General features: G+C 34.7%; 1 protein-coding gene across 3 annotated transcripts in view; it reads right to left on the reverse strand.

Moving 5' to 3' along the window:
• Zcchc7 (zinc finger, CCHC domain containing 7) overlaps window positions 1–12500 on the reverse strand; it is a 230698-nt gene that overhangs the window by 45310 nt on the left and 172888 nt on the right. For all 3 annotated transcript variants that reach the window (XM_005382886.2, XM_005382887.2, XM_005382888.2), the window contains exons 3-5: window positions 4864–4907; window positions 3580–3705; window positions 2466–2636 (exon numbers count right to left, since the gene is read on the reverse strand). In XM_005382886.2, coding sequence (XP_005382943.1) covers window positions 2466–2636; window positions 3580–3705; window positions 4864–4907 — 341 coding nt within the window. The remainder of the gene's footprint in view (window positions 1–2465; window positions 2637–3579; window positions 3706–4863; window positions 4908–12500) is intronic.

The raw sequence follows: 12500 nt of genomic DNA on the forward strand, positions 1-12500 counted from the left end.
TTTGGTTTTTCTCCGGTACCGGGAACCGAACTCACGACCTTGCGCTTGCCAGGCAGGCGCTTTTGCCACTGAGCTAAATCCCCAGCCCCGACTCATCAGTTTTCATTACAAATTCTCTTTGCATATACATACCTGGTACTCTGACAAAACAGAGGCCCCATGTTGTAGCTATGGGAACATATAAAGTCAGTTTCTTGATCTCATTATATAAAAGGTTATAAGGTTAGAGCACTTTTATGGTTGATACATTGTGTCAACTTGGGGGGAGTATAGAGGTTTGGCTAAGTGACTTAGCAGTTCTGTATCCTGGGGTGAACCGGACATGCCCTTACCCTTCTGGGATATTGTTCATGTGTCAGTTTGAGAAGTTTAGAAGGTGAACTATGTGATTCAGCAGGGAGCCAGGGTACTTACTTTGTATTCATCCTGAGCCTGTGCAAGAGGAGGGAATGAAGATTATGTAAGTGCTACACACTCCCCGGGTGGGGGTAGCCTGCTTACAATACAAGGGAGGAAAAGAGGCTTGCTCTTCCCCACCACTTCTCCCTTTTGCTCTTGTTGCTTTGCTGTTCTGCCACCATGAACTCTTGCCCTCTGCCATGTGCCACTCTGCCTTGGAGCCAGCCAAGTATGGACTGAAACCTCCAAAAGCTGTAAGCTAAATAAACCTTTCCTTCCTTCATTTTGGGTGTCAGGTATTTTGTCTTAGCAATGAGAGAAAAGTAAGCAAGACAAGCACTGATAGTTATTTAGGTTTTAGAAGTTCTCTGTGAATGAGCAGAAAGTCCATTAAAAAAATTCAATGACAAAGAAAGGCAGAGGGGTAGTAATGTCAGAGGATATGACCCTTAAATAAGCCAAGAGAATCAAAGAGGAAGGAGTTATAATTTGGAAGCAGCTATGCCAAGTGAGGATGAGATGGCACTACATTTATCAACACTAATGGTAGGTGATCTATTGGTACAAAGTTTTTAGAAGAGCAATCTGACAATATTTATTCAGACATAAATGTATATATATTTTTAAATTTCATTTTTCCACAAAATCTGACCTATCATAAAACTTACAAATATATGCAGATTGATATATAAATACACATACATACACTTGATCTTAGCCAAAAGGCTGAGAAGCGATAAATACACATACACATATAAAAGATATTTACTATAGCATAGTTTGCTTTTAAAAAATGAAAAAAAGCTAAATATAAATTTACTGGCAGAATTACAGTCAATAATTGACATATTATTTATGTGCAAAACATATTCCAAGCACTTGTACTCTAACTTGCTTTAATCTGAAATTCATTCTAACAGAGAGTCATATTATTTTTTTGAGCAGAAGGCTATAGGTACACTTCCATGTAAACAAAATTAGAAGAATGTTGGTGCTTTTCTATCATATCTTTGGGAAGTATACATTTAAAGGGAAGATCATTACAAATCTTTTAATGGATAAGTAATGCTTGAAAGAAAAGCGAGAGTTAATCCTTTCATAAATATTCCTTACACCAATTAGGACTGGCACCCAGGTATGAGTATGAAAAATGACTTTGAACTGATTAGCTGTTAATACAAAACAAACATATGTTACTATGTAGTAAGGGATGCAATTAAGAGCTAAAATGACAGACCCTTAATGAGATATTCATTAGGACTTGGGGGTAAATTGAAAGTAGAAAACTATTCCACATCAAAAGCTGTATCTACTTAGTTTAACAGCCCTCTGGTCTCTAAAACTGTCACTAGAACTGTCCTCGGCCCATGCACATTTATAACAATGTCCAATGTAACATTTATAATGTGCTGCAACTGGAATGTCTTCTAAATTACTTTTGCTTCTTAAATCTAAAAAAAAACGCTAATAAGACAAAGTATGGGATAAAGATAAGATAAAGTATTTAAAATATGGGATGGTTTGTCTTTTTTGCCTAAGACTATAATACCAGCAAAAATCATCAATACCAAATCAGGCTTTAGGGGCTGGGGATTTAGCTCTGCGGCACAGCACCTGCCTGGCAAGCACAAGGTTGTGAGTTTGATTCACAGTACCGGAAAAAAACAAAAAGAAAAAAACCAAATCAGGCTTTATATGGACTCTTACATGTAACTGCTAAGTGTACATATACTTTCAAATAAATACGCATGAGTATGTACATAACTTTTACATGTTATTTATTATACTCCTCTTTAATATCAACCTTTATTTGGCAAGGAAATCAAGTAAAGGGGCTTACATGGGCTTAAAGGTATTTGCTGATGCTGCCTCTTAATGAACTATTCCATAGAATTGCCATTCTGAGATTTACAGTAGCCTTGTTTTACATGTTTAGTGGCCAAAGGGATATGACTATCATTCTATACAATGCAGAGCAAACATTCTTTAAGGTAGGCAGACTGATAGCTACAAAGTGACAAAGTATCCCCAAAGCCTAACAAATTCTTTATATGTGGGATACTCACATCAGCATAGTGGCCTATCATATCACATCGGTCACATCGTTTTCTCCAGGAAGATCTTTCAAGACATCTGTGAGTGGAAGACACTGGCAAAGAACAGTCTAAGCAAAAGCGGGCTGGACAGGCATACTGGAGGTGTCCTCTCTCAGAGCAGAGGCAGCAGGCGCGGACTTTCTATGTGGCAGACAAACAAAATCTCTTTAGCAAAATACTTCAATCTCAAATGGTAAAAGATTAATACTCCTTTTTCTATATAATTCCATAAAATGTCATATTAATTTGAGAATACAATGAAGGTCGCACATTAAGCATAATTGTAAAATCAAACAAACTGTCTGAATTTATAGCTTTAAGATCAGTTTTATAAGCTACATGCACTATCAATGGGCATTCATTTCTTATGTCTTATTTTACGGGAACATTCACAGAATAGAAGATATCTACTTTGGATGTCAGGATATCTGAAGGTAAAGCATAGCAGGAACAGATATCAGAAGAGGGTGTTTTGTCTAGAGAAGCAAAAACAGAGGAAACATGAGCAGTCTCGACTATCTGAAAGATAGTCATCTGGAGGAAAGAATAGGTAATAGAAGAAATATGTGTTTTTAGAGTTTAATATATATAGGGAATAGCTAAGACCTTTAGCTCTGTGTTGCTCCAATTACATTAAAAATTTATAAATAAAATTATCATTCTCTAACACAATGAAACAAGCTATCTCATAAAAGAGCTGGTTTAAGAGGTGAAAGGGGGTCTCAGGAATCATCTTATTCAATCTTCTTATTTTACGGATAAAAAACAGAAACAGATGATTTGCCCAATGTCATACAACTAATAATGGGAAGCTGAAATTAATTACAGATTTTCCTGATGCTAAATATATTGTTTTTTCCCTCATCCAAGACTGTGAGATACATGAAATCTGATATATATTTATAAAAGACTTGAAATTAAGGTTATGGGGTTCTAATCCTAAGATTTTGATTTTAATAATATGGAAAGAGATACATGAAATCTGATATATATTTATAAAAGACTTGAAATTAAGGTTATGGGGTTCTAATCCTAAGATTTTGATTTTAATAATATGGAAAGAAGTATTATGAGTTTCACTTACTTGTGGTAAGGGGCAATTTTTGGACAAATGACCACACTTATCACAATTTCTACAGGTAACATTTTTGTTGGCTGAATAGTATCGACGGGTCCATCTTCCAGATGATTTGTTATTACCTATCTGGGCCTAAAAGGAGGAAAAATTAAGAATTAAAAAAAATTCTTTCATTCTGATTAATACAAACCATCTATTCTTTTTTAAAAAGATAATTATCTCTGAGTAAAGAAACATCAGGCTTCAACTCAGTCCCATTACTTTGATAAGGCAAAGTAATTCTCATTCTCTTAAAAAGAAGTAGAAGGACATAAAAGAGGGAGACATAAAGACAGCTTTAGTTACTTGTGTCTGCTCCTTCTTTTATACTTGTCCACACACTTTTTTTCTCTCTCAACTTATGATTCAGGTCTAGCAGGAGTATTAACGTGGATCATTTACTTAGACATTGTCGTGGCATTAAGAGCCAAAAATAATTGCTCATTTCTACATGTAATTGTACATGATATATTTCTAAATGAGAGGCCTGCTTTAATTTTGGGTTAGGGAATAGTGTTTTTATGACTTTGTCTTTATTCAATAATAGAACCACATAGCTACCGAATATATCCCTTCCTTTGAAGAGCACAGATTTATAGTCACTGCCTACCAGACAGGATTATAATTTTTAAAAGAGATTGAGATAATTTCCTTTCACCAGAATCCTTTAAAAATTCATTCTGCTGCACAGTGAGGCAATTTTAGCTGTCTTACATGCTAGTCAACTTCTAATATGTACAAGAGTATATTAGCAATACGTATCACATGGGCTACCTAAAGAATTTGTGAATCACAACAATGCTTTTATCTTGTTGGTAGAATTCCATCTTTGAAAAAGCTTCATCTTTTTTTTCTGAACTGGCTAAGTGGACCAGTTATCGCCAATCTAGTTATTTCTTAAAACTTGTAACAAGTTGTAAATTATTATTTGTTATAGCATCTGCCACATTCTAAATATAGACTGACCATTTCCTTACACTGAAGAAGCAGTTATTTCCGGTGTTGATCTTTAGTGGTATCAGGCCATATGAGCTATCAAGATCGTGATCAGAGAGAGAAGGGAAAAGGGAACTAAGTCATTATGACTATTAATTGGCTGAAAATATCAAGGCTGAATTAAAGTTCTGAAAAGGTGTATTAAACTTTCAATTATAAGTCATTGGGTTCATTGCAATTTTAAAAAAAAGCTCATGACTTCTATATATCAAAAGCATAAGCCCATTAAGGATTTCAGAAACAATTTGATTTTACCTCAACGTCTTTGTCACTGATGAACCAGTTTACATCATTCTCTCCTATAAAATAAAACAAATGTTATTAAACAATGGCACCTTTAAAGCACTTACAGATAATAGATTATTCAATTTGTTAAAGTAAGAAATGCTAAATAAACTCTTAATTTAGCCCCCTTATCAATCGTGTGGCTCTCAACAAATATTTAGCCTCTCCGAGCTTCAGTTTTCTTACTTGTGAAATGGGGATAACAGTATTTGCCTGCTCTACATAAAAAGTCCTGTGAATTAAATGAGGTATATAAAAATGCTTTTAAAGTCATCAAAGTATATACTAATATTTAAAAATACTGAAGGGACCAAAAGCCCAATAACAGATAAGTAATAGTCTTATCTGAACTTCCTTATTTGACCAAGCAGAGTTTTAAAGACAGTCAGGTATCCCAACGCTCCCACTCCTTGCAGGAGGTGATGGGGTGACTGACTGTGGGCCCTGGAACACTCTAAAGCCTCAGGGGAACCTTTTGTCCTTTGACTCTCTACATCCCCCCTTTTTGTTAAGTTGGTCTAACAACCTTCATCCTCTATAACCCTCTAAACTCTTCAATGAGTTAACTCATTACTGAGCACTTCCATCAGTATAAACCTCATCAGTTCATCGGTCTACTGTCAGTAAACTTACAGGTTCCAATTCAGACCTAAGTTGAGGTTTTTCCTCCAAACATTGAAATTAATTGTGTCCACTCGCTTTGTATGCTAGGTGACTTTCATTATAACTTTAAAAAACAAAACAAAACAGAACAAAACAAAATGTTGAGCTGCATAATTTGAGCTACTGGCAGAGGATGGAGGAAGCAGGAAAATCACAGATTTGAGGTTAGCCTTGACAACTTAGCAATACCCTATCACAAAGCACAAATTTTAAAAGGACCAGGGAAATAGCCCAGTGGTAGAACACTCTTGGGGTTTCTCCCAAATACTGCAAAAAAAAAAACAACAAAAAACAAACAAACAAACAAAAACCCCAAATCTACCTCCCCGCAAAAAAACTGAACAGAAAAAAACACAAACATACACCAAAAATGGTGAAATAAAGGAGCAAAGTGGAGGCCAAATATCCAGAAACCACTGATTACTACTAACCTAAAATTATAATTGTAAAAGCTAGAGGGGGGAAAAAAGTCCTATTTTTTTTGTATCAACTGTTTTCTTTTCTTTCCACTGTAATTTTACAAACCTACAAAAGGATGCTATTCCTTCAGTTCCCCCCATGGCTAAGGAGGAAGGACCTATGACTATTGTAGAAGCTAAGGTATCAACAAAGGACTGAAAGATTTTTCTTCCCCTCAGAGCAAAGTTACAATTTTCTCCTTCCTCCTACTTTGCTATTTTATCTTAAAAACACAAGTCAAACTTGAATCATTTCTTTGAGGGAATTTTAAAGGAACATGAAGGAATCCACATTTTACCAGGCCTATCAGAAGTAAGTGTCTAGAAATATACTTAAAATAAAACGTTTTTACTAACAAAACTAGGCGGTTACTTTACAAGAAAAGACCAATCCATCAGAAAGTAGAGATGCTATGCTGATGGTTATTTCCTTTGTGAAATTTGGAGGCTGTATCCATGTAGTAAGAGTGGAGAATTCATTAAATAGCAGCAGTTTCTATTCCTTCATCATTACCATCTTTCATTCAAAAGACAAAGGAACATGCTTTCCTACAACTATCAAAGCTGGCTTTTTTTTTTTAATCTCAATGTCCTTCATCATTAAAATTCAAAATAACCATATGAAATCACTTTAGTTATAAAACTTATTTAATACTGTTTTTTTAAAAATGAAATGCAAGCAGGGCATAGTGGTGCACACCTATAATCCCAGCACTCAGGAGGCTGAGGCAGGAGGATCGTTGAGAGTTTGAGGCCAGCCTGAACTGCATAGTGAGACCCTGTCTCAAAAAGAAAAAGAAGAAAAAAAAAAAGAAAGAAAGAAATGCAAAGCCAGTGAAATACCAAATAGCAACTGTGACCAAGCCTGAAGCCTCAATAAATTTACACATGAACAGACAACAGTAAAAAGGAGTTTAGATACATTTAGATTGTTTTAACCTTCCTGTAGAATTCAGTATTATTTTAGGTTACATATTAACAACTCCTTAGAAAGTTGCAGTATACTCTTACTATGGAAAATTCAACAAGTATTTAAAATTCAATTAAGTATTTAAAACGGGTTCTAATTACACATAAAAGCAAAAATATCCCCAGGGACACAAAAGCCAAGTCTTGACCTTTCTCCAAGGTTCCAATCCCAATCTTGGTTCAATCAATAGTAGCAATAGGGGCTGGGGATTTAGCTCAGCGGCAAAAGCGCCTGCCTGGCAAGCGCAAGGTCATGAGTTCGGTTCCCGGTACCGGAGAAAAACCAAAAAAAAAAAAAAAAAAAAAAAAATAGTAGCAATAGCTGATTATGCCCTGGCGAGGGTGCTATGTTTTTGTTTTTGCTTTTTTCTTACCTTCTACATGTCAAAACTTCAGATTCCGACCTAACAAAAGCCTTGTTTAGGGCAACTCATTAGAACTTCCAAAGGTAGCAAATTCTCCATTTTGTTAAATTTGGGGTATAGAACGTGATGGAAATAAGGCTTCTAATTTTAATTATACTTCTACAATTTGTGTGTGAGGCTACTTAACCTCTCTTGGACTATACTATAATGAGTTAGATAAAAGGGCACCATAAACCTTTAGCATTAAGTTTCTGATTCTAATTTTCTTTCATTGCTAGATTCAAATACATTGTCAGTTCAGTCCTTTGCAACCAGTATATAATGCCTTGCCTTAAATATAACTTCCTATAGGGCCCAGGAATACTCATCTTCCATGTGTCTACCATCTAATGCTATAGTAAGTAAAAACAGGATGAAGTGTATAATTGTAACTACCCAAGGATGTATATTACCAATTATAAACTGTTTTGTAGATAGGTCTTTTTTTCTTCCTGCAGTACTGGGGATTGAACCCAGGGCTACAAACATGCTAGACAAATGCGCTACCACTGGGCGCACCCCTTTCACTTTTTCTCACCCCTCTTACTTTTTAAAATTTTGAGACAGGGTCTTCCTAAATTGTCTAGGCTGGTTTTGCACTTGAAATCTTTCTCGTCTCAGCCTCTGGAGTAGCTGGGATTACAGGTATATGCCACTACACACGGCACTGGTGAAATAAATCTAGGATTAGGATTCCTTCACCTTAACTAATTTAATAAACATCTACTGAAAGATTATAATGAACAAGGTTTTAGAGGGTAAACAAAGATGAGCAAGAGCTCACAACCTAGTACAGTGGTGGTGAACCTATGGCACGTATGCTGTAGCAAGCAGGCAGAGCCCTTTTTGTAGGCACATGAGCCAAGTCACCCGAGCCAAGGCTTGACAAATTAGCATGCATACATCAGCAACAATCACATTAATTGTACAAAAGCAAGCCAACTGTAAACTTTTACCTTTCAATAAAAGGTTGGTTGTATCACTGATAGCTCTGTTACTGTGTTCTTTTAAGACAAAAAATGTTAATGTATGAGTTGTTTTTTATAAACTAAAGCCTCAGTATTCAGGTTTAGTTGCAGTCTTTGCGTTCTGTAATAAGTAAGTGGGTTTGCTGCAGTTTGGGCACTCAGTCTCACTGGCCTAGTAGAAGACAAGGTGACAAATGGAAGGAGTAACCGATCAAACAAATGCTATGATAAATTTAGAATAACAGATAACATTTGAATTTCAGAGAGAAAGGAAAGAAAAAAGGTTACAGAAAGCCAAACCATAAAGGAAACTACTGAGGTATAATTTACATATAATAAAATGTACTCATGTAAAACATACAGTAGGATACATTTTGGCAAGTGTATGCACCTGTGTAACCACTCAAAAAAACCAAATACAGAAATTTCTATCATCCAAAAGTGTTACTTTGTGCACATTTGCAGTCAATTCCTCACTGCAGACAACTACTGATTTGCTTTCTGTCAAAACTATTCATTTGCTTGTCGTAGGACCCCACGTAAGTGGAATCACACATAATAAACAATTTTTGTCCGGCTTCTTTCACTGAATATTGTTGAGATTCATCCATGTTGTTGGCAGAAGTAGTTTGCTCTTTTCTTTTATTGCCAAGCAAAATTCCATTGTCTGGATATAAAAATTGGCTTAGCTACTCATATTCTGATGAACAGCTAGGTTATTTCTTCAAGTTTTCAGCAATTATAAACAAAGCAGCACAATAAATATGGTGGTAAGTATTTTTCTGAAAAATTGACCTGAGTTTCTTATTTCTTGGAAAATAGAACTACTGGATATTGTAAACATATTTTTACCTAAAAGAAACTGGCAAACTAATTTCCAAAGTGACTGTATCATTTTATATTCCTATCAACAATGTATAAGGATTCTAGCACTTTACAACCTCACCAATACCTGGAATCATCATTTAAGTGCAGGTTAGAATGGATGTGAAGAAATATTAAATTAGGTTTTTAATGGGTATTTCTATTTCTCTGAAGACTAATCATGCTGAACATCTTTTCATCAATTTGTCATTCATTTATCTCTTTTCAAAACCATCTGTTCAAATTTGTTGTCCATTTTTATAGCTAGTGTTTTCCCCTTTTATTGGGGGTTTCTAATTAAATTTATAAAATCTGTCTTTTGTTAGGCAAGTCTTTTATCAGGCATGAGATTCACAAATATTTTCTCCCACTTGTGACTTTTACAGGTTATGTTTTCTGTGCCCAAAGAAATTTGTCTGTGCAAGTATTTTTGTTTTCTTCTAGAAGTTCGATAGTTTTATTTCTATATTCAGTTTTAGACCTTTAAGAAAGCCATAAATGCCTTACTTTTTCTACATATCTTAATTTGTAATACTTAAAATTGTAAAACTGATCACTTTACCAAAAGGTATGTATAATTTTCTCAGCATACAATGGACTTAAATTTAATATTCACCAAATTATTATTATAATTACTAGTTTAAAAATGCCAGTGCATCTTTCCTCAAAATGTTTTCATTTAGTGGAGGGTCAAGTTAATTTTCAACAAATATTGAACATCTTTTGTGTAAAAGACACTACTGGAGACAAAGATGATTCACACATGCTGCTTACTCTCAAAAATTTTACCATCTTATGAAGTAGTATGTGCCAGTTTGGGGGTAAAGAACTTAAAAAATATTACTGTGTTAAGTAAATAACCATGATAGTTGAATTTTTAAGAAATAGGATGATTTAATTCATAACCACTGAGATTTATTTTCTCTTCATTCTTTTGAGTCTTAAAAACATAAAATTCTATTTCTCCTTGGTTCTTCTACCACAACAACTTGTACCATAGTGTTTCTCAAATCAGAAACCTCAAGTCTTTCCTCTCACCTATCATATAATTACTCCCCAAATACTATGGATTCTCTATCCAAAATAGCTAAAATGCTATTACTTTATCCCAAGGTCACTTAGTTTCTCATGTAAGATTATTAAAACAACTTCTGACTTTTTATTATCACAACCTGGTTTCCATTCTAGCGCTACTGGAGTAAGACAGGAGGTGAATATGTTCTGTCCTGAATGGTCCTTTGCTGCTGATGACAGGATAAATGTTAAAAGCATTGGTAAGCCTTATGATGCCTTCCATGTTTTGACAAGTACCTAGTTTTCTTGTTTCATCTTCTTGGTTCCAATAGTCTCGCTATGCCTAAGAACTTTCCCAATGGCCTGGTATTCTCTGCAGCTATATCTGTACATGTATTCTCTGGAACACCTAGAATACATGTATTCTCTGAAACATTCATTATCTGGACAAATTTTCATCTTTTACTCATCCACTTGGAACAGGGACTTGGTTTTAAGTTCCTAACCATTTCAGTTGAAGCCTTACCTGTTATTTTTTGAAAACCATAAATGATCATTCAGACCTTTTAATACCCTAGATTTTGTTATTTTTTTAAATCTTAATACCAAAGCCTATTTAGTTATCATAGGTAATAATGTCTACGAAAAAATTAATTAACATTTCCATCTTTGATTTCACTCCAGCAGAAATACCTTTCTCTCTCAGTCACAGTCTTAGAGTAACTTACCTGTATCTTTTAGAGCACTGAGTGCTTATACACCTTGTATCAAGGGATTAAAGGCTATATTAACAAATATTTTATTTCCTTCTTTCTTTCAAAGCTCTCTATGGACTGAGACTACATCTGTTTTATCTATGGTGATCAGTACAGCATCTTTCTTACTTTGAAATTACAAAGAAAAAAAGAAACATTTGTATGTACACTTGTGTGAATAAGCTAATAATTTAACAGACTGTCATTGTATAGTAAATGTTCAGAAAGATGGTTTTCTATGGCTAGGGAAAAAAGTAGAATTTCTGCAATAAGCAAATCTAGTAACTGAAAAGGACCTTAAAAAATCATCGTTATTGAATAATAACACTGTGGCAGATACAGGATCTACATAAAATGTAAGATAATTGCACATTTATAATCATGCCTGTACCTAACCATTATTTATGTATTAAAGATGACAAAGATAAAGCTGCCAGATATTTATGTCATATCTTTTCCTGGAGCCTAACTCCACTCTACCAGATTCCCCTCTGGGATCCTCACACTTCTAATAAGCAACTGAACCAGCCACAAAAGAAGTTACTATTCCCAACTTCATCAGTAGCATCTGTTATTTCAACGGAAACTTTTGAAATATACACAATGCCACATTCAAATCCCCTGAGGGCTAAGCCACTTTATTGACTTGCATTCTTCTCAAACTGCTTTTTTTTTCTCTTAGTTTTCTCATATTTATCCTTTTTCATTATAACGTTGGGCACAAAACTATTTTGAGTCATTAAAATTTTGTACTGTGTAACTGGCAATAGTTTAAATCAAACAAATTTTAGCAGAAACATTTGCAAGTAAAGACCAAAATGTTCATCTTATTTTAAATGATATTAAATTTACCAGAAACAACTTACGTTTTTAAAATATGTGTAAAAGATAAATGGGGATTTAACTTTTCTTTTTTTAGAGGTAGAGGAGGAAGAAGAAAGAGGAAATAAATACAGGTGCTTAGCACTGTTATAAAGAGCTCTTACTAAGTTACCAGTCATATAAAGACCTCTGTCTATCCCCAGGGAGAAAGAGAAAGAGACACAGAGATACAGTTATCTCTCATTCTTCATTTCCTATGCCCCCAAGTTTCCATCAATGAACCATGTGGTCAGGAAATCCTTATTTAGGAAAAAAAAGATGTCAAAAAAATACTAAACAACAAAAACATAAAGGGAAAAAGTATCAACAGAAACAGCCAGTACTGTGGGATTGTGAGAGTTGCTTTTCTTCTTTTAAAGGTATCTACTATAGGAGCCTGTTTCACATGCACCCCCCAACAAAGGCAGAACAGAAAATATATCATATGGACATTTACAATATGTGTAAAATAATAAGCACAAATAAAACATATTTAGATCTAATCAAAAGACTAATTTGTTTTATTTTATTGAGAAAGGGTTTCACTATGTAGTCTAGGCCAGCCCTGAACTCACTATATAGGCCAGATTGGCCTGGAACTTGAAATTTTCCTGCCTCAGCTTCCAGAGTTCTGGGATTATAGGTGTGTGC

This window comes from Chinchilla lanigera, unplaced genomic scaffold, assembly GCF_000276665.1.
Source record: "Chinchilla lanigera isolate Chin_1 unplaced genomic scaffold, ChiLan1.0 scaffold00018, whole genome shotgun sequence".
Taxonomy (NCBI): domain Eukaryota; kingdom Metazoa; phylum Chordata; class Mammalia; order Rodentia; family Chinchillidae; genus Chinchilla; species Chinchilla lanigera.